Consider the following 23,277-nt stretch of genomic DNA (forward strand, 5'->3'; position numbering starts at 1 on the left):
ACTTGTGCAGGTTGTTTTATCTTCATTGAGTGAGTATCCTTCATTACAGTGACAGTAAAAGCCATTAAGGATACCCACACACTCATGCTCACAACTATCATTTCCAAATGAGCAGTAGTCAATCACTAAAAAAGGTAGAGAAGAATGAAAGATTGTGCACATGTGGAAAAGCTAAACAAGCAAACAAAGCAATTACTTGGTAAGAGAAGGAAATAAATGGTTAAATATTATACTATATACTATAAAATATTAAATAAGCGAGATCAAAAAGAGCAATCAATGCAATGTGTAAAAGAGAGAAAGTTCTGTGGTTTGGTTGCCTTTACTAACTTGTGCAGGTTGTTTTATCTTCATTGAGTGAGTATCCTTCATTACAGTGACAGTAAAAGCCATTAAGGACACTCACACATTCTTGCTCACAGCTATCATTTCCAAATGAACAGTAGTCAATCACTAAAAATGGTAGAGAAGAGTGAAAGATTGTGCACATGTGGAAAGGCTAAACAAGCAAACAAAGCAATTGTTTGGTAAGAGAAGGACATAAATGGCATAAATGGCTAAATAATAAACTATATACAGTAGACCTTTGACTTACGAACCGTTTACCATACGAACATTTTGGGTTACGAGCAATTTTTTTCCACTTAACGTCCGAACAAATTTCGGATTACGAACCAAAATTCGCATGCGAACGAAATACGTGACATCACAAACAAGTTGACTCCGACCGTCTCTCTCTCTCTCTCTCTCTCTCTATATATATATATATATATATATATATATATATATATACAGTGTATCACAAAAGTGAGTACACCCCTCACATTTCTGCAAATATTTCATTATATCTTTTCATGGGACAACACTATAGACATGAAACTTGGATATAACTTAGAGTAGTCAGTGTACAGCTTGTATAGCAGTGTAGATTTACTGTCTTCTGAAAATAACTCAACACACAGCCATTAATGTCTAAATAGCTGGCAACATAAGTGAGTACACCCCACAGTGAACATGTCCAAATTGTGCCCAAATGTGTCGTTGTCCCTCCCTGGTGTCATGTGTCAAGGTCCCAGGTGTAAATGGGGAGCAGGGCTGTTAAATTTGGTGTTTTGGGTACAATTCTCTCATACTGGCCACTGGATATTCAACATGGCACCTCATGGCAAAGAACTCTCTGAGGATGTGAGAAATAGAATTGTTGCTCTCCACAAAGATGGCCTGGGCTATAAGAAGATTGCTAACACCCTGAAACTGAGCTACAGCATGGTGGCCAAGGTCATACAGCGGTTTTCCAGGACAGGTTCCACTCGGAACAGGCTTCGCCAGGGTCGACCAAAGAAGTTGAGTCCACGTGTTCGGCATCATATCCAGAGGTTGGCTTTAAAAAATAGACACGAGTGCTGCCAGCATTGCTGCAGAGGTTGAAGACGTGGGAGGTCAGCCTGTCAGTGCTCAGACCATACGCCGCACACTGCATCAACTTGGTCTGCATGGTCGTCATCCCAGAAGGAAGCTGACGCACAAGAAAGCCCGCAAACAGTTTGCTGAAGACAAGCAGTCCAAGAACATGGATTACTGGAATGCCCTGTGGTCTGACGAGACCAAGATAAGCTTGTTTGGCTCAGATGGTGTCCAGCATGTGTGGCGGCGCCCTGGTGAGAAGTACCAAGAAAACTGTATCTTGCCTACAGTCAAGCATGGTGGTGGTAGCATCATGGTCTTGGGCTGCATGAGTGTTGCTGGCACTGGGGAGCTGCAGTTCATTGAGGGAAACATGAATTCCAACATGTACTGTGACATTCTGAAACAGAGCATGATCCCCTCCCTTCGAAAACTGGACATGTTCACTGTGGGGTGTACTCACTTATGTTGCCAGCCATTTATACATTAATGGCTGTGTGTTCAGTTATTTTTAGAAGACAGTAAATCTACACTGCTTTACAAGTTGTACACTGACTACTCTAAGTTATATTCAAGTTTCATGTCTATAGTGTTGTCCCATGAAAAGATATAATAAAATATTTGCAGAAATGTGAGGGGTGTACTCACTTTTGTGATACACTGTATATATATACAGTGAGCAAAAATCCGGACAGCAGGCGGTGTTTTTCCGGTGTTTTCTTTATATTTTGTAAAATGCAATATCAAAATGGCCCCAAATAAGGTGCAGAGAAAGTGTAGTGATAAGAAAATAAAAAACTATTACTATTGGAAAAAAAGAAGGAAATTATCGAGAAATATTCTATAATTAGAATGGTGAAATCGACAATATGTACGATTTTGAGTAGAAAAGACGAGTACAAGGAAGTTAGTGTTGCTAAAGGTATAACGCAAATAACAAAATTACCACCATCAGTGTTAGATGAAGTGGAAAGGTTACTTTTAGTGTGGCTTAATGAAAGACAAATGCCATAGATGGTGATAGATGGCAGGGTAAATACATTTTATTAAAAAAAAAGAAAGAAATTAATTGTGGTGTATGGTACAGCACACGTACTGTACTGAAATGTGATGTGTTTTTATGTACAGTACTACTGTGTATTGTTGTTTATTATTGTTAATTACAGTAATGTCTATTCTATAATTTAAGATTTAAGGAAAAATATAGTTGTATTTATAACAAAAATACCATTTAAGACATTAGAGAGGTTAGATAAGGGGGGGTTTGGGAGGTCTGGCACGGATTAATTCTATTTACATTATTTCTTATGGGAAAAATAGGTTTAACATTCGAACATTTTGACTTAAGAACAGCATTTCAGAACCAATTAAATCCATAGTCAAGGGTCTACTGTACTATAAAATATTAATTAAGCAAGATAAGAGCAATCAATGCAATGTGTGAAAGAAAGTATATTTGGTTGGTTGCCTTCACTAACTTGTGCATGTTCTTTTATCTTTATTGAGTGAGTATCCTTCATTACAGCGACAGTAAAAGCCTTTTAGGATGCTTACGCACTCATGCTCACAGCTATCATTTCCGAATGAGCAGTAGTCAATCACTAAAAAAAAAGGTAGAGAAGAGTGAAGGATTGTGCACATGTGGAAAAGCTAAACAAGCAAACAAAGCAATTATTTGGTAAGAGAAAGACATGAATGGCATAAATAGCTGAATACTAAACTATATACTATAAAATACAAAGTAAGCAAGATCAAAATAAGCAATCAATGCAGTGTGTGAAACAGAGAAAGTATATTTGGTTGGTTGCCTTTACTAACTTGTACAGGTTCTTTTATCTTCATTGAGTGAGTATCCTTCATTACAGCGACAATTAAAGCCTTTTAGGATGCTCACGCACTCATGATCACAACTATCATTTCCAAATGAGCAGTAGTCAATCACTAAAAAAGGTAGAGAAGAGTAAAAGATTGTGCACATGTGAAAAAGCTAAACAAGCAAACAAAGCTATTATTTGGTAAGAGAAGGACATAAATGGCTGAATTAAATTACTAACTTGTACAAGTTCTTTTATCTTCATTTAGTAAGTATCCTTCATTACAGTGACAATTAAAGCCATTTAGGATGCTCACACACTTATGCTCACAACCATCATTTCCAAATGAGCAGTAGTCAATCACTGAAAGACATAAGAAACAGTGACAGAGTGACAGAGTTAAATAAGCAACATATTAATCTTAAAGGAAAAAAGTGAATGGCTGAATGCAATCACTTACTTGTGCAAGTCTTTCTATCTTCATTAAGTGTGTATCCCTCCCTACAGCGACAGTTAAAGCCATTGAGGACACTCTCACACTCGTGCTCACAGCTATCATTCCTAAATGAGCAGTAGTTGATCACTGAAACAGATAGAGCATGTGTTTGGCAAATTAGGAAAAAGTATTTAAGTACAAAAAAAAAAAAAGTAATCACATACCGTCATAGTTTTCTGCAATAATGCTGTAACAGTGGAAAAATACAATGATGGGCGATTAATACATTATATATATACACCGATCAGGCATAACATTATGACCACTGACAGGTGAAGTGAATAACACGGATTATCTCTTCAACACAGCACCTGTTAGTGGGTGGGATATATTAGGCAGCAAGTGAACATTTTATCCTCAAAGTTGATGTTAGAAGCAGGAAAATGAGCAAGCATAAGTATTTGAGCAGTTTGACAAGAGCCAAATTGTGATGGCTAGACGACTGGGTCAGAGCATCTCCAAAACTGCAGCTCTTGTATCTATCAAAAGTGGTCCAGAGAAGGAACAGTAGTAAACCGGCAACAGGGTCATGGGCAGCCAAGGCTCATTGATGTATGTGGGGAAAGAAGGCTGTCCCGTGTGGTCTGATCCAACAGACCAGCTACTGTAGCTCAAATTGCTGAAGAAGTTAATGCTGGTTCTGATAGAAAGGTGTCAGAATACACAGTGCATCTCAGTTTGTTGCGTATGGGGCTGCATAGCCGCAGACCAGTCATAGAAGGCAAGCAGGCGAAGGCATTGTGATGCTTTGGGCAATGTTTAGCTGGAAAACCTTGTTTCTTGCCATCCATGTGGATGTTACTTTGACATGAACCACCTACCTAAGCATTGTTGCAGACCATGTACCCCTGCCACAAAGCAAAAATGGTTCAGGAATGGTTTGAGGAGCACAACAAGGAGTTTGAGGTGTCAAAGCAGTCTTGAGATTTGAGAAAAAAATTTTCTTTCTCAGCAACATCTAAGCCCATGGAGATATAAAGCTTATTTGAATGTGGACATTGCTATCCATGTTCCAGGAAGTACTAATTAATGCCAAATAGCTTTTGGTGATTCTTGAATTACATCTGACCATTTCAGACAACTGCTATCTTTGGATGATGTGAAAATTTGATTCTTATTTTCACTTATGGCCAAGGGCCATTGTTCACTGTTATTTTAATGGGTTCAATACACTAGCTCTATTTATGTGGCACAGAAATCAATATAGATACTATCAAAGCATAGTGACAAAATAGAACTTTCTACTTTGTTCTAGTCAGTTTCCCGCTGCTGCACAGTAAAAGAATACGAACTGGCTGCACATATACCCAATGAGGAGTGTCCTAACCTGTGTCTCTGCTTGGCCATGGGTGTTGTTACAAGTGCAATGGGAAACTGTGCATGATAAAATGTAAAAAATAGAAAGAAAATATGTGTTCCAATCCTTTACTCACTCGAAAAGATTTTGAAATCCCAAACCTGTCGTTATATACGGTATTTCGCTAACAATTAATAATGTAAAAATGCTGACTTCAACTGCAATCCTTCAGCTGCAATTGCTAGTGCATGTTTTCAATTGAGGTTTGAAGTGAAATGTAGATGTTTTAAGTGTGTGTGGCCTGATTGCCCTCACTAATTTGTACAACTTGTTTTATCCTTGTTAAGAGTGTGTCCTTCATAGCAGCATCAATAAAACCTTTGAAGCACACTCACACACACAGCTATCATTTCCAAATTGAGCAGTAGTCGATCACTGTGGATCACATACAGTGAATTTAGAAAATACTGAGATCTCCTGACTTTTTGCACAGTTTGTTGTGTTGTGGAGTTTTTTCATTTTAATTAATTTAATTAAATAAAAATTATTCTGACCTTTGGACATAATTTGTAAATGTACACACCTGGGTCTACATAAACACTATTGTATATATATTTATGAGTAAACAGGTAGTATATTCTGTAAGAATTTTAGTTAAATGTTGTATAATTATAATGTAATTGTAATTAGGTATGTGTTTAGTAATGGTTATCAGTGGAATCTGTAGGTCACTGACTTTTGCAGGTCCTCTTGTCTTCGTTGAGTGTGTAGCCAGTATTGCAGTCACAGGTGAAAAAGCCAGGAGAGCTGATACAAATCTGCTCACAGTTATGCTTCCCCTCCACACACAGATCGATAGCTACAAGGTACAAGAATACAAGCAATTATATACATATAATTACTACAGCATCTGCAAAAACCTAGTTTTGAGTTTTCCTGTTTGTACAATACACACCATTGCAGGTCTTTCCATCACTGCCGAGTGTGTAACCAGGCAGGCAAAGACAGTGGTATGAGCCAGGAGAACTCTCACAGATATGATCACAGCCATGGTCAGACGAAATACAAAGATCCATTTCTGAAAAAAATATAGCTTTTTAAGACAGACACATAAGGCAATACATAAAAGCGTTTTGTGTACAGTGGGGGAAAACAAGTATTCAACCAGTTTTGTTTTTGCTTCCAGTGCATATATCCACTTTAAATCCACACAAACAATGTGTTCTGACCTTTTTTTTTTTTTTTTTTACTTCAGTTCTAGATTAAAGTAAAAAAAAAAAATTTTCATGGGCTCTTTGCACCTTCCTTATACTTTTCTGTGTTCATTATACTTCCTGTGTGTCTTGTATATGTCAGAATAATAATCAATAATCCAAAAAAAGAAACATTTACTGAATCAATCTTCCCCTGATAGAAAAGAGATAAGCCAGCATTTCATGAAAAAGAGCTGCATGATGACAGGACAACTGCAGGAACAACAGTTACATGGAGAGCAATAAGCAATAAACTTATTAAGCAATAAAAAAATTAGAACAATGGACAGATTAAACAAAAATAAATGTCTCAAAAAATTATTAAAATAATTGTCATGGGGCGCCCAGATGGCACAGCGGGATATTCCGCTAGCACACCAGCACCGAGATCTGAACTCCTCGGTTCGGTACTCGGCGTTGCCACCGGTCAGCTGGGCGCCATCTGGCGGGCATAATTGGCAGTGCCTGCAGCAGATACTAATTGGCCACCATATCTACAGGGGGGATGACTGGACTATATGTGGGTGGGATCTTTATACGCTGTGGGACCCTTTATGACCCTGATTGGCAGAAGAGACGCCTGTGCTGCATGAATGGGCGAGAAGAGGAGGGCTGTGCACGTGTTGGAAGAGGCGTGTACAGTGACGTGCTCTCCTCGGATGCAATCGGGTATCCCTCAGCAGTGGAAGATAAATTGATTGCACTAAATCGGGAGGAAAGTGGGGAGAAAATGCATTAAAAAAAAAATTATAATAATTGTCAGGCTTGTTTGAAGAAAGAAGGGTTGTGCATATGAACATAAGAACACCCTAACCACAGTGATGTATAAAGTGGGGCTTCTTTTTTGCAAATGGTACCAAGGCATTTCACTTAAAGAAGAGAACATGTACAAGCGAATATAAGAAAGCTATTTGATTTCAGCAATACAACAACCATAAACAAACAGCCAAATAACTTGACTCAGAAGAAGTTGGAAGTGCTTGACAAAGAAAATCTCATTTAACAATCACGATGTAAATTGCCTGGTAACCGTCAAATTAACTTGGATAACCAGCAGGGGGTGTCTGGACCCAATATTCATGAAAAGGTAAAGGAAAGCATGGTTGTGGAACTACAGAGAAGTAAAAAAAGTGAAAAAAGGGGATTCTGTATGGTAGGACAAGAAGTTCGGCTGTGGGGGTAAAAGGAATGAACCTCCGACAGTCTGATTAGTTTAATAAGGATAAGACAGGGGGAAATTCTAAAATCCTCTGATGGCTAACTAATGCTCAATGGGAGACAGCGCTAGGTGGAACTACGACTCTGGTCAGTCAACCAGTTATTCAGTCCAGCAGTCGTCTGACACACAGCCAAGGTCCCAATGCTTCTTTCCCAGAGCTGAACAAAGGAAAAAGGCAAAAAGGAGCTAAAACAGAGAGGGAGTAAAAATAGCGATCCGACTCCAGGACACATTAAATAGAGCAGTTCATTTAGAGAACCGACTCAGGAAAAGTATTCTCTGCTGAAAGTAATGTCTTCCGCAACACAGAAGCAAGGGCAACCAAACAGCGCTTTGAGAGTGTTTAGAGAAAAGCAATGTCACAGGAAAAAAGTGGGAAAAGCAAAGCACACCAGCCAACTACCTTACCGACTGAGGATGATTCAGCACCAAATGGGCGTTTAGGGTTTCCTTAAGTACCCCTGACCACAGGTGCTGTGAGTTTGCGCTCTGCAGCTCCTTCGAACTGTAGTTCGTTTAAGGCTGTAGCCATAGCCTTCCCAATCTACTAGACACTGGTTGCTTCACTCAACGGATGTCAAGGATGCACTTTACTAAATAGGCAGGGGCGCCAGCAACCAGTCAGGGTGGTGGAGGATTTGGGTTTAGAGGGGGTTTCAAGGAGCTGCAAAAAAAACACGATACATGAACTGTTGGATTGATCCTTATGGTGCGTGGTAGTTGGTGCTTGGTAGACCACTGGATTTACCCTCCTAAGCACCTTAAATGATCCCACGTATCTAGGGCCCAGTTTATTTGACTCCAGAGAGAAGAAGGTCATTAGTGGACAAGTGTGTCTTACAACTGGCAACAGCTTTTCTGGTAGTGGTAGCTTTTCTGATAGTGCACTGAGGGGACACTGATATCTGCCTCCTCCAGAAACATGAGCAGTTTGAATCCAATTTGTTACTTAGAAGGGGACATGCCAATAGAGGAGTGCCATAAGGTGTTGTTGGCATACTATACCAAAAGGAGCTGGTTTGCCAAGGAATAGGGGCTTGTTAAGGCTGACTTGTCAGTCAGAGAGCAGATCATTATTTTGGCAGTCCCTTTGGCCAATGGATTTGCAAGTCTTCGAGAATCTGTCTGCTATGACTAGAATAATGGTGTTTCCCTGGAAAGGGGGCAACCCTGTTATGAAGTCTAGTGCTAGGTGGGACCAAGGGCAAGATGGGATAGGAAAAAGATGATTCTCAGAAGCTTCCCGAAATGATAGGCTTGGTGAATTATGAATTTGCAAGTCTTCGAGAACCTGTCTGCTATGACTAAAATAATGTGTTGCCCTTGGAGGTTGGCAACCCTGTTACAAAGTCTAGTGCGTGGGTGGGGCCAGGGGCAAGATTGGATGGTAAGGGGATGATTCCTAGAAGTCTCCCGCAGTGATAGGCTTGCTTAAGGGGAAGAGGGTTGAAGACTCTGGTTTGGTGTATTTTGAGCTAGGCCGATAGGACAGGAAAAAGTCATAGAGGCCGAAGAGCAAGAACCACCTAGTCTGATGTGAGTTAAACTGTTTGGCCTGTTGGATTTAGGCCAGGTCCTTGTGGTCTGTCCAAACCAAGAAGCCAATGTCTCCACTCCTCCAAGGCAAGCTTCACAGCTAGCAGCTTTCTGTACCCAACATAGTAGTTTATCTCAGACTGTGTTAGTCTACGAGACAAGTATGCAGATCAATGTAGAGTGTTGTTGGGGCCCCCATATTGGGAGATAACTGCCCTGACCCCTACATCGGAGGCGTTGACCTTTATGCACATGTCCTGAAGGGGTATTCATTGTTACTGGGGATTTTAACCAGGTAAACATGAAGAAAGTCCTCCCGCACTTTTACCAACATATGGATTTTGCTAACAGAGGAGCCAACATTTTGGACCATGCCTATACAAACATTAAAGGGGCATTCTAGGCCATCCCCCGCCCCCATCTCATCATCCAGACACCTAATGCTGTAGCGGGCTACATTTACAAATGTGTGCATGATGTCTGTGCCAGTAAGAATATTACAGTCAGGGCAAACAAAAAAAAAGTGGATGACCACTGAGGTCCGGTCCCTAGTGACAGCAGGGCACACTGCTTTTAATTCTGGTGACACAACGACCCTTAGGTCTAAGTTAAACAATTGGCCATCAGGGTTGCAAAGACAGCCCATAGACAAAAATTCAGAACAACTTTCAGGATAACAGAGACATCAAGAGGATGTGGCAGAAAATATAGGCCTCTTCTCTATTCATGTAAGGACAACATTGACTTCAATAATAACCCAAAATAACCTACATTTCTTTGGCCGGTTTGAGGCATTAAATACCATACCAGCAACGAAAGCCACTCCACACCATGAGTACCACATACTAAGTGTTGACCCAGCTAATGTACATCAGACCCTGAGGAAAATCATCTCACAGAAGGCTGCAGGACCCGACCTGATACCATCCGACCAATGCTTAAGGAGTGTGCAGAACAGCTGACTCATTTTCTTACAGACATATTCAAGAGTTCTCTATGTCTAGCTGTTGTACCATCCTGCTTCAAAACCTTGATCCTCATCCCTGTACCTACAAAATCCAGTTACCAGTTTAAATGACTATTGCCCAGTAGCACCTACTTCACTTATAATGAAGTGATTTGAAAAGCTCATTGAAGATCATATTACATCTGTTCTACCACTCTCGCTGCAGTTTGCTTGCTGCCCGAATCGCTCCTCTGAGGATGCCTTATCCATAGCACTCCACCTGAGTCTGGAACATCTGGAGAAAAGGAACACATTTGTATGGATGCTGTTCGTTGAATGCAGCTTGCAACTGGACTCGCTGGGTCTGAGTATTCCATTTTGTAAATGTATACTAGACTTTCTTACAAAAAGGCCTCAATTTGTATGGATAGGCAGTAACACATCAGCCACCAAGTCATTGAGCACTGGTTCTCCACAGGGATGTGCTGTGAGTCCCCTCTTATTTTCCCTGATGACACATGACAGCTGTGCCAGGTTCAGTACAAACCATATCATAAAGTATGCAGATGACACAACTATTGTGGGTCTTAGTCAGGATGATAAGGAGGGGGCATACAGACAGGAGATGAACCTTTTATGGGCTGAAGTAAAAATAAGAATCTAGCCCTGAACATAAAAAAGCAGATAGTAATACACTTCAGAAGCAACAGCCCACTTATACCCCAATCATCATAAGTGGCATGGCTGTAGAGATTGTCCAGCAAACAAAAGTTCCTTAGGGTGCTTGTTGCTAATAATTTGACCTGTTCCCTGCAAACCTGTTAAGAAAGCCCACCGGCTTATCGCAGTGTGTGGTGCAGTACTGCCATGATCCTTAAGAGCTTCTGCCATTAGACTCTTAAGTTCGGACTGTATACAGTAGAATTGTAGTTTAAAATTGTATTTTAGATATTGCACATGTTCCCCTGTATTTAATCAATGTACAGTATCTGTAATAAATTCTATACAGTTTCAAAACTGATTCTGTGTGTCACTGTAATAAGTACAATTCTATTCATAATTTGACAGTTTAATTCAACAGTTTTATAACTGAATTTGTGTGCAATATCTGGAAATACATGAATTCTATACAGTTCAATACTGAATCCATGTGCAATACCTAAGTGTTTTAGTTGTTTCGGATTTTATTTATATAAGTTTTATTTCTATAATGTTATTCTATATTCTACTCTTAAAATTCTTATTTAATTATTTAGCTCTTTGTGTTCTTTCTTGCTCCTGTGTTTTTAATCTAGTAAGCCATATGCAACGTAATTTTGTTTTTCTGTGTACTCTTTCAGTGTATAGTTGAATGACAATAAGAGCCTGAAGGGCATCACTTGGTACTCACAGTGGCTGGTGGGCATAATAAAGGCAGCCCTCCACTCTATCCCTTGCCGAATTCATAAAAGGTTATATGCTTTGTGCAGGTCCAGCTTGTTAAAGATGGATGCCTGCTGCAATGACCTGAATACCGAATGAGGGGCAGGGGATCACAATCCTTAACAGTTATTTTGTTTAGACACTGGTAGTCAATGTAGGAATGCAGGAAACTGTCTTTCAGCTCAATAAAGAAAAAAACAGCCCTGGCTGGAGATGAGAAGGGGTGGATGTGACCTAAGTCCCTGATGTTCTCGTCCAGAGCCTTATGTTTTGAAGCCTGTCCAACAGTCTACCAACAACAGTCAAAAAGTAGCTAAAAAGGAGAGGTAGTCAGAATAGTGAGCCAGCTCTGGGATAAATCAAATTCAACAGCTGATTCAGGGAATCGACTCAGGAAAAGGATTCACTGCTCAAGCAATGTTTTCTGTAACACAGAAGCATGCACAACCAAACAAAGCTTTAGGAGCGTTTGGAGGTAAGTGATCTTGCATGGGAAAAGGCAAGGAAATAACACACACCAATAGACTACCCTACTGACTAAGAATGGACCAGCACCGAAGGAGAGTTCAGTACTCCTGATTACAGATGCTGAGTGCTAGCGCTGATTAGCGCTCCAGCTTCTGGTAACTGTAGTTTGTTTAAGAGTAGAATGGGTCGATCTACACTTCCAGGAACTGGATGAAAGTAATTGACCCATTACACATGAAGGACATTATAAGTCTGTTAAAGTCTGCCTTTAAGACTTGCATCAAGGTTAAAGCTCAGAGCTATGAAAAGGAATTGATTATTAGCACAGCTGTCAGCCAACTGCCAGCAGCAGCTTTGCAGGAAGGTACCAATAATAACAGTTTTATAAAAAAAATATATAATAACCATTTCTGTTAGTATTTTTGGTACAAAAACGTGTAATTTTAAGTGGATATATGCACTAAAAGTACTTTAAATTACAAAAACAAAAGTGGTTAAAACTTGTTAACTTATTTTACCTGTACAAAGAATGGCTAATATTTGGTCAAAATCATGTCTGTATACAGACACCCACCTCTAAGGATTCAAACCCTGCATCCCTTCAGTATGTGGGCCAGCACAGTTTACCATTAGCACCCACACTGAGTGACTTCACACCGACATTAAACTACACCCTTATTTAACTTTACTAAAGCCACCCTTGTTCAGAATTTTTATCTCTGCTGTTTCAACAATAGATTTCTTTTAGCAAAATATTTCAAAAGTAATTTTTAAATAGCAAGAAAACATTTTAGAACAGTCTGTAGCTGTAGCAGCAGCGACCTTCTGTGCCACTGTAATGTAAGGTGTCTAAAGCCATGTTTAAATTCATTCATTCACTCATTGTCTGATTTACCACCACATTGTTCCCTTCAGGGTTGCGGTGGGTCCGATTCACTGGATGAAAGGTAGGAAAAAATGGTCTTTCACAGGGCAAACACACACGGCAATTTTAACAGCTCCAATTAACCTGACTGCATGTAACATGCAATGACCCAGACTGCTCCACCTAGGAATCAAAAACAGGACCTTCTTGCTGTGAGGTGACAGTGCTACCCACCAAGCCACCTCCATGTTTAAATGGCCTCATTTTTTCTCTTTAAAATTAGTGTTTTTGGTTTCATGAGGTCAGAAATAAGAATAATAAATACTTTAGTAAAGACCATTTAAATTAGTTTTGGGTGGACATTTCCTTCTATCATATAGATTATATAAAACACTGTATTTGAAATTATAATCAATCACAACTTATGTTTGGTTCATAGCTACAAATATTGATGTACGCAGGTGGTAAATATAACACATTAAAGTGTCTCTGAATTCACTATTTAAAGTCAATAAAATAATTTATAGAAATTAATAGCCTGTATATTTGATGTTTAAGAAAACACAGCTAACAAAGAATCCTAGCTAAAAATACCAGGGTCTATAAATATTATTAGATATATAAATTTAACAAATGCACTACATAGACTAAAGTTGTCACCTGACCATGTTTGTTGGACATCCCGTTTCAAAAACATTTTTTTAAAAATAAAATGAACTCTATGTGATCTTTTAGCTATAACAACAGCCAGTCTTTTGAGAATGCTTCTCACAAGACTTTGAAGTGTCTGTAGGAATTTGTGCCCATTCAGTCAAAAAAGCACTTGTATGGCTGGACACTGATGTTGGTCAAGAAAGCCTCAGTTCATTATTCCAGATATTCCAGTTCAAGCTAAACAGTGGGGCTGAGATCAGGGGTCTGAGCAGACCACTGGATTTTCTTTAAGCCAAGATTTTCTTCATGTCTTTATAGACATTACATTGTGCACATGGGCACAGTCATGCTGGAACAGGAACAGTAATTCCTTAAACAGTTTATGCAAAGTTAAAAACATAAGATATCTTTTATACAATTGATTACACCTGTTAGCAATTATTGTGAATGAAACACATAAATTAAAAAGTTATAGGTGGTGTCCCAATACTTTTGTCCATATCAGGGTCAGGGACAGGGTGCCAATCTATTGTGAATAATCAACCATTTTTTTTATTTCATCAACTGCTTTACCCTGGTCAGGGTCACGCTGGGTCCAGATCTATCAAGAAATACTTTGCCGGAATACACTGGACTGGGCGTCAATCCATCATAGGCATCAATCTGGGTGCCAATCAATCATATCTACACTATATTGCCAAAATATTCACTCACCCATCCAAATAATTGAATTTAGGTGTTCCAATCACTTCCATGGCCACAGGTGTATAAAACCAAACACCTAGGCATGCAGACTGCTTCTACAAACATTTGTGAAAGAATGGGTCACTCTCAGGAGCTCAGTGAATTCCAGCGTGGTACCGTGATAGGATGCCACCTGTGCAACAATGCCAGTCGAGAAATTTCCTCGCTACTAAATATTTCACAGTCAACTGTCAGCGGTATTATAACAAAGTGGAAGCAATTGGGAACAGCAACTCAGCCACAAAGTGGTAGGCCACGTAAAATGACAGAGCGGGGTCAGCGGATGCTGAGGCACATAGTGCGCAGAGGTCGCCAACTTTCTGCAGAGTCAATCGCTACAGACCTCCAAACTTCATGTGGCCTTCGGATTAGCTTAAGAACAGTGCGTAGAGAGCCTCATGGAATGGGTTTCCATGGCTGAGCAGCTGCATCCAAGCCTTATATCACCAAGCGCAATGCAAAGCGTCGGATGCAGTGGTGTGAAGCACGATGCCACTGGACTCTAGAGCAGTGGAGACTTGTTCTCTGGAGTGACAAATTATGCTTCTCTGTCTGGCAATCCGGTGGACGAGTCTGGGTTTGGTGGTTGCCAGGAGAAAGGTACTTGTCTGACTGCATTGTGCCAAGTGTAAAGTTTGATGGAGGGGTTATTATAGTGTGGAGTTGTTTTTCAGGATTTGGGCTCAGCCCCTTAGTTCCAGTGAAAGGAACACTTAATGCTTCAGCATACCAAGAGATTTTGGACAATTTCATGCGCCCAACTTTGTGGGAACAGTTTGGGGATGCCCCCTTCCTGTTCCAACATGACTGCGCACCAGTGCACAAAGCTAGGTCCATAAAGACATGGATGAACAAGATGGTGTGGAAGAACTTGACTGGCCTGCACTGAGTTATGACCTCAATCCAATAGAACACCTTTGGGATGAATTAGAGCGGAGACTGCCAGCCAGGCCTTGTCGTCCAATATCAGTGTCTGACCTCACAAATTCGCTTCTGGAGGGATTGTCAAAAATTCCCAGAAACACACTCCTAAATCTTGTGAAAAGCCTTCCCAGAAGAGTTGAAGCTGTTAGAGCTGCAAAGGGTGGGCCGACATTATATTAAACCCTATGGATTAAGAATGGGATGTCACTCAAGTTCATATGAGTGTAAAGGCAGACGAGCGAATACTTTTGGCAATACAGTGTATGTTTATTTATTTAATTATAGCCAAATTGTAAAATATTCAGTGGTTTTATGTACTTTAGGTGATGTTAGCACAAAGCTATTTACCATGTCATTCTTAAATAATTATATAAATATCAGACATGATTGGGAAGTTTAGATAGTAAAATTTCACTGAGTAAGAATGTAAATAAAATGTTATACTAGGTAGGTCCCTGTTTTAAACCAAGAAATGTGTTTTCTGCCCTTTAATGTCTTTTCTGACTGAAAAATACTCACATAATTAGAATAATTAGAGGTTTTGAAGATCTATTGAGTTCAGAAGCACTTTAAGGCTGTACCTGGCTAACTCTAACCTACATGAAGCAATGCATGACTTGATGTTGAAACCCATCTTTTACCACTGTGTTGCAGTAAAACCAGCTAAAATAATCTGTTTTCCTGGGCAAGAGTCTAGATTTGTTTAATATGGCAAAGAATCTGAGATTTACTGCAAAGCTTGTCTTGGAACTTGAGTCCAAACTGGTGAATGAGATCAAAGGTCTCCACATGGAAGACATGATCCTCATAAGGTGGTGATGCCATGGCCCTCAGAGACGTCATGTCAGCTCTGGCTACACCCACGGCATAGATCTCGATTCCAGCATCTCGAGCAGCTGCAGCTACCTCAGCCACGCGGTCCTGTGGACGGCCATCTGTGACAATTACAGCCACGTGGGGCACATTGGGCCGAGCTCCTTCCTCAATAGAGAATGCAACATTCATTGTATAACGGATAGCCAGTCCAGTCATGGTGCCCTGTGCTAGTGGGATGATCTCACTAATGGCTTTAATCATCTGCTGGTGCTCAGTAAACTGTTTAAGGGAGAATACGTTTTGCACTTGGCTGGAATACTGAACAACACCAACATGGGTAGCATTAGGCCCAACATCCAGATCTTTGATGATGTCAATCATGAATTTGAGCATCGTCTCGAACTCATGTGGCCGAACACTGCGTGAACCATCAATGATGAAGACCAGATCGACTGGGCCAGATTTGCATCTTGTATTTCCAGCTGTGTAAATAGAAGACAAAAAAAAACATTTAGTAAACAAGATGACTTAGATAGGTGAGTGCTCTAACAAAGCTATTGCTACAGCAGCAAATACAGCGGCAGATATGGAAGTCTCTCATACACTCTCATACACTTCTATTAATATCCTACTAAATTAAACAGATGAATTTTCCATTAATATTTATACACCGACTAGGCATAACATTATGACCACTGACAGGTGAACTGAATAACACTGATTATCTCTTCATCACGGCACCTGTTAGTGGGTGGGACATATTAGGCAGCAAGTGAACATTTTATCCTCAAAGTTGATGTGTTAGAAGCAGGAAAAATGGGCAAGAGTAAGGATCTAAGCGAGTTTGACAAGGGCTAAATTGTGATGGCTAGACGACTGGGTCAGAGCATCTCCAAAACTGCAGCTCTTGTGGGGTGTTCCCGGTCTGCAGTGGTCAGTATCTATCAAAAGTGGTCTAAGGAAGGAACAGTGGTAAACCGCTGACAGGATCATGGGTGGCCAGGGCTCATTGATGCACGTGGGGAGCGAAGGCTGGCCCGTGTGGTCCGATCCAACAGATGAGCTACTGTAGCTCAAATTGCTGAAGAAGTTAATGCTGGTTCTGATAGAAAGGTCTCAGAATACACAGTGCATCACAGTTTGCTGCGTATGGGGCTGCATAGCCGCAGACCAGTCAGGGTGCCCATGCTGACCCATGTCTACCGCACAAAATGCCAACAATGGGCACGTGAGCATCGGAACTGGAACATGGAGCAATGGAAGAAGGTGGCCTGGTCTGATGAATCACGTTTACTTTTACATCACGTGGATGGCCGGGTGCATGTGTGTAGCTTACCTGGAGAACACATGGCACCAGGATGCACTATGGGAAGAAGGCAATGTTCTGCTGGGAAACCTTGGGTCCTACCATCCATGTGGATGTTACTTTGACACGTACCACCAACCTAAGCATTGTTGCAGACCATGTACACCCTTTCATGGAAACTGTATTCCCTGATGGCTGTGGCCTGTTTCAGCAGGATAATCCCCCCCCCCTTTCAAAAAGAAAAAATGGTTCACAAATGGTTTGAGGATCACAACAACGAGTTTGAGGTGTTGACTTGGCCTCCAAATTCCCCAGATCTCAATCCAATCGATAGGATCTGCTGCTAACATATTGGTTATAGTGGTCTAGTGGAGTCCATGCCTCGACAGGTCAGGGCTGTTTTGGCAGCAAAAGGGGGACCAACACAACATTAGAAGAAGGTCATAATGTTATGCCTGATTGGTCATCAATCTGTAATGATGCATGACAAAAAATTTGAAAAATTTACCTAGGCTGACTAGCATGGTTTTAAGTTGAGAATTTGATGTCATATAAAAATGTAAATGCAGAATATCAACTGTAAAAAGTTTTATGCACACACACACACACACATTAATATAAATGCATTTGGGATGACCTGCTTTGGGCCTTGCTTCTGTGACATCCATCAAAGCCAGCAGAAAGCCGACACACACAAACAACCCCCATATTGTTGGACACTTCATGCTCAGACTTGTAATCAATCTGGTCTTGTATCTGTTGGAAAGCAAAAATAAATAAATAAATATATGTAAGAATTTTGTGTCAATGCCAAAGCATGTATTTTTGGGGCAGCCTTACATTCCAACCTGATCTCATCATGGAATGACAATGGTAAACATATGGCATGCTGCAGTCTGTGGCACTTCCAAATAGAAGTTTATAAAGAAAAATTATTTACTTTAATATTGCTAACATGTCAGCAGACTGCTAGTTCAAATGGTGTACGAGGTTATTACAGGTCAATAACAATGTCTGGGTTGTGTTGCTAAAAGCATGCTGTTCACCAAAACAAGAGTATATACAGAGTACTGGTTCTTGTTTCAGGTGTGGAAAAGGTGTTGCGGAATGTGGTCTAAAAATTATGGTCTGTGTAAGATATTGGCATGAACTCAATTGTCTGTAGGACTTAAATATAACATATGTCTGCCAGAACTTTAAAGGCTAAAGTCAAGATGTAATAATTAGGGGTGGGTTTATAAAATCGATTTTTCGATTGGAATCGATCTTTATTTGAACGATCCGATATCGATTCATATAAACGCGAGATCGATCTTTTAAATACGCCTCTTTTTACGGTGCACACGGAAATCTGTTACCCCCTTTAATTTCGCGTGACCAGCCAGTGTTTTTTCATGCAACGAGATCTGACCTGCACATCAGTTTAGCATGGCAGAAGCTCAAGTTATGACCACTACACAACTTTTTGCACTGATTTTCGCTCGGCGACGGGTCGGTGCTGGATTCAGGAGGAACTCGGTGTTCGCTCTGCGATCAAAACTCGGCTCTCAATCAATGTGAGAAACAGCGAGGGGAAACACAGGGGAGAGGTTGTAAACAGGTGGTGGAGCGCAATATAGTTTCTATCAGAATACATCAGCACACGCGAGTTTTACAGTATTTCTGACCTGATCGTTCTCTACAAAACAAAATATTTATTAACCTCCAACTCACTATAGAACAAGCCATGCTGCTTGTGTTGCCAAATCCACTCAGATTCATTTATTTCATCAGCGCACAAACTTTAATCTCTCGCTACTTGTTGATGTGCATGTTTGGACGTGGTATCATTAAACCTTTCATCACTTCTCACGTGTGTTTTCGTGACAAAACGTGGTTTTGGAGACCAGAGAAGCTCGCCTGTGATTCCCCCTGGTGATAGATGGTGTAGTGTAAAACCCCCCATCGCCGATCAGTCGTGTAGTGTGAACATTACAGCGACCAGGTGTTAATCAGAGTGTTGTGTAGTGTAAACTTGGCATAAGCTGTTCAACAGCCAGGTGTATGTTTACATTACATTTACAATGTTGTAGCGTGTCAGACATATAAAATAATAATAAAAAATGAATGTTACTGTTTTCTGTTTTGGATTAATTATTTATGTAAACAAAATACACAAATATTTTTAATAATGAGTGTTCTTTGTACAATTATCACATTCGTTCTCTGAACATCTTTACATATTTAAACAAAACCTGTTAATGTAACTCAAATATGCCTAACTGTGTTGAATCGAAATCGAATCGAATCGAATCGGAAATCGAATCGAATCGGGACCTTGTGAATTAAATCGAATCGATCCAGGAAATTAGTGGCGATACCCAGCCCTAGTAATAATAGACCTAATGAGTAAGACAACTCAATGTAGAAATAGAAAGTGTGATGTATACATTTCACCTTGTTAAACTTTCTAAATCAGTAACTCACTGTCGTAGACCTTCAGCTGTGGCTTATTTATATCAGGGTTTCTTCCAGCCTACAATACATGGAGGTGCCGCCTGCACGTCTGAACTATTATAACTAGGCTTATTATTTTTATGCATTAATGGTTGTGTGTACACAATTATAAAAAGGCCCTGCTGATAAAAAGTTGGGAACTACTGCTGTATAGGTACATTGTTTGAAGATGAAAGGTTGTGTAACTATTTGCTTTGTACTTCCTCTGGTTTTCACCATCACCAGACCTCATTCCCCTGTGTCTGGCTAATACAAAGAGCCCCTGTAAACGAGGTCTTGCTGTCAAGATAACATGAAATGAAGCACACATGGACGTATAAAGGCACATTTTATTCATGAGGCCACATTTTTTGCAGGGTTCAAACGTCTGCCAGAATATTATTTGTGTTAATAGCATTATTAGTCATACAGAAAACCTCAGGACAGCAAAATTATTGACACTAAATCCAGGTCAAGATTTGTAATTTTTAATGAAAGCTGCTCTTAGATGTTACAGATTTTGAACGTTTTGTGTATTCAAGCATCACCTCCCCTAATTGTCACTTACAGTTTTACCATAGATACTTATTGTTTTTACTTACTGTAAGTCTTTTTACAGTATTTTGTACAATTATTTTTTTTTATTATTTCTTAGTGCAGAATTGCTATTAATTTAGGTTTTTCACCATCTACCATACATTATGCAATAAGGATTCCTGGAATCCATTGAAATCCCAGTTCTTGTTGGGCGAGGCCTTACACTGCTGTTGAATGTGTGTGACCTTTGAGCCCTCAGACTGCACTGCCTGAGAAACTCTCATGCTACTGTGATAAATATAGGCACACTGGTTCGGAAGCACCTCACAAAACGCTTGCCTCTAAATACAATCTAAAATTAGTTTTATTGATTAAAAAGTGTAATTAATAAGAAAAGTTATGTAACACAAGCCTTGGTAAACAAGCCTCTGTCCCAACTTTTTAGAGTGTTTTGCAGGCATCAGACACACTCAAACACATACTAAAATTGTTTTATTTTAAAATACAATTAAGTTGGACAGTGAAAAGGTAAAAAATATATTTTCTTAGTATGTTCAATACAATTGCCAAATCACAAAATCTAGTTTTTATTTTTTTATTTTAAAATCTTTCATTCATTCATGCATGCATTTATCTATTCATTCATTTTATCATTGTCTGTTTTATTACCAATTTATTCCATTCAAGGTTGTGGTGGGTCTGATTCACTGGGCGAAAGGTAGAAAACATCTTAAACATACCAGTTCATCACAGGGCTAGTTTGTATTCCAGTTTACAAAATGTCCCAACTTTATCAGAAATGGGTTGGTATATACTGTAGTGGCACAATATGAATGTGTGATTCAGTAAAATATGCAATTTATACAACAACACGTGACCAGCATTATCGTCTTTATTAGTATCTTAATAAAGTCCTATATAATGTCCTATACAATGTCTAACACTGTCAATTAGTAAAATGTAATGCAATTAAATGCTAGATAATACAAGTTTGCAATTAAGTGTTCAGAATGAAAAATATCAAGCATTACCAAAGACATAATGAAACAAAAATGGTAAAATGTCCAAAACATGGTCAAAACAATAGTATGGGTGGCATGGGCAATAGAAATACTGACTTAAGCCAGCTCTCACAGAGACACATTAAAATGTACAAAACAGTTGTTGACTATAAGGGTCATTATAGTGACCCCCCCCCCCCCCCCCCCCCCCCCCCCCCCCCCTCATAATTGGTTGGGAGTTTTCCAAACTCAGTTACCCAAGTTGTGTTTTCAGCTGCTTTAGACTTTGACATCTTGGACATTTTGTGTAACTGATTGCTACGTTTATAAAGAAAGAAATAAACTGTACATAGACAAACTATTGGGAGCATAATACCTGTTCTTTTGAGGCGCAGCACAGACTACAAAGGGAGGATCACGTGTAGAGAAGCACACTTTTACATTGATTGTGGAATCCCCAAAGGGACAAAATGCACTCAACATGTAAACACATACACCAAACATTGCCAGCACACTACACCACAGAAAGGTCTGTTACACTAACTTAATTGCTGTATGATTGCTAGGACCACCTCATATTGCATATTACACAGGAAACGGCTCATTTCACGGTCCGTGACGCAATTTTTACAGCAGTGAATTAGGTAGGGCCTTAATCATAACAGTTAATGTCAGTGTTATAACAGCAATGTTACTAGTACAAGTAACTGTTATGACACATTTTATAATACATAGGCTATTAGCACTTGACATAAGCTGTTATACCACCACATACTAAATTATGAAATGTTTTTGGATGATGACAGAAAAAACAGGTTCAAGTGCAAAGCTCCAGGGCTCATGTTTCTGTGAGGCACCCAAACTATCTGCTGCATGATTGTGTCACTGTGTGTTGAAACTCACTTAAATACTGTAAATTGTTTATTAATTTATTGGTTTGATGAACAGCTTTATCTTGGTAACTGCAGGGTACACACTCACATATTTACTAACTTAATTTCCCAGTCAGACTTAGCTAGGAGCATTTTAGAGCAAAAAATGTACCCTGTGTCTGTTTTTGAAAGATGGGAGAAAAGCAAAGTACTGATGTACTGACGAACTGATGTCACTGCTGGACTGAGAATAGTCCACCAACCAAAAATATCCAGCCAACAGCGCCCTGTGGGCAGCGTCCTGTGACCACTTATGAAGGTCTAGAAGATGACCAACTGAAACAGCAGCAATAGATGAACGAACGTCTCTGACTTTACGTCTACAAGGTGGACCGACTAGGTAGGAGTGTCTAATAGAGTTGACAGTGAGTATTAAAAAGTATTTTAAAAAACTCCAGCAGCGATGCTGTGTCTGATCCACTCATACCAGCACAACACATTCTAACACACCATCACCATGTCAGTGTCACTGCAGTGCTGAGAATCATCCACCACCTAAATAATACCTACTCTGTGGTGGTCCTTTAGGGGTCCTGACCATTGAAGAACAGGGTGAAAACAGGCTAAAAACGTACGTATGGAAATAGATGGACTATAGTCAGTAATTGTACTGTAGAACTACAAAGTGCTTCTATATGGTAAGTGGAGCTGATAAAATGGACAGTGAGTGTAGAAACAAGGTGGTTTTTAATGTTATGGTTGATCGATGTATAATATAATAATCATCTGTACAGAAAGTTAAACATTATTACTATACTGAACATCCATGTGCCAAAGTTCACACTGTAGATCAATCAGTCTTACTTACTCCTACTGTTCTACATTAATTTATTTATCTTGAGTGTGTAATATAGAATTACACATATAATTACACACAATTTTATGTACTTAATGCAAAAATAAATTTATTTCTAATATATTCACAGCCTTTTAGGTCTACCTGGATGTAAGTCCTACTATTTACTTGTTTAAGCAACTGTTTGCAAAGTAAACAGGGGCATGAGAACCACACACCTGAGTACAGGTTGCTATCTCTCACACAGCACTGCCAGTTCAATAGCAATGCCACAAGCTGATTGAACAGCAGTGAATGTCTGACTAAAGCACCATCTACACGTATCAGTGAGTTTATTAAGGCCGGTGAGATGAGTTTCAGAGGTGAGTAAAA

The 23,277-nt window shown here is 39.7% G+C and overlaps 1 protein-coding gene across 1 annotated transcript in view; it reads right to left on the reverse strand.

Annotated features, from left to right (window-relative positions):
* The window catches only part of matn4 (matrilin 4), a 39,802-nt gene extending 21,913 nt beyond the window's left edge, over window positions 1-17,889 (reverse strand). The window contains 13 exon segments of the mRNA XM_062997178.1: window positions 3-125; window positions 331-453; window positions 2,883-3,005; window positions 3,223-3,345; window positions 3,459-3,581; window positions 3,679-3,801; window positions 5,331-5,410; window positions 5,412-5,428; window positions 5,430-5,446; window positions 5,748-5,870; window positions 5,967-6,089; window positions 15,774-16,340; window positions 17,802-17,889. Of these exon segments, the coding sequence (XP_062853248.1) occupies window positions 3-125; window positions 331-453; window positions 2,883-3,005; window positions 3,223-3,345; window positions 3,459-3,581; window positions 3,679-3,801; window positions 5,331-5,410; window positions 5,412-5,428; window positions 5,430-5,446; window positions 5,748-5,870; window positions 5,967-6,089; window positions 15,774-16,340; window positions 17,802-17,889 (1,753 nt within the window).
* Window positions 17,890-23,277: the final 5,388 nt, after the last annotated feature.

This window comes from Trichomycterus rosablanca, chromosome 6, assembly GCF_030014385.1.
Source record: "Trichomycterus rosablanca isolate fTriRos1 chromosome 6, fTriRos1.hap1, whole genome shotgun sequence".
In the NCBI taxonomy this organism is placed as follows: domain Eukaryota; kingdom Metazoa; phylum Chordata; class Actinopteri; order Siluriformes; family Trichomycteridae; genus Trichomycterus; species Trichomycterus rosablanca.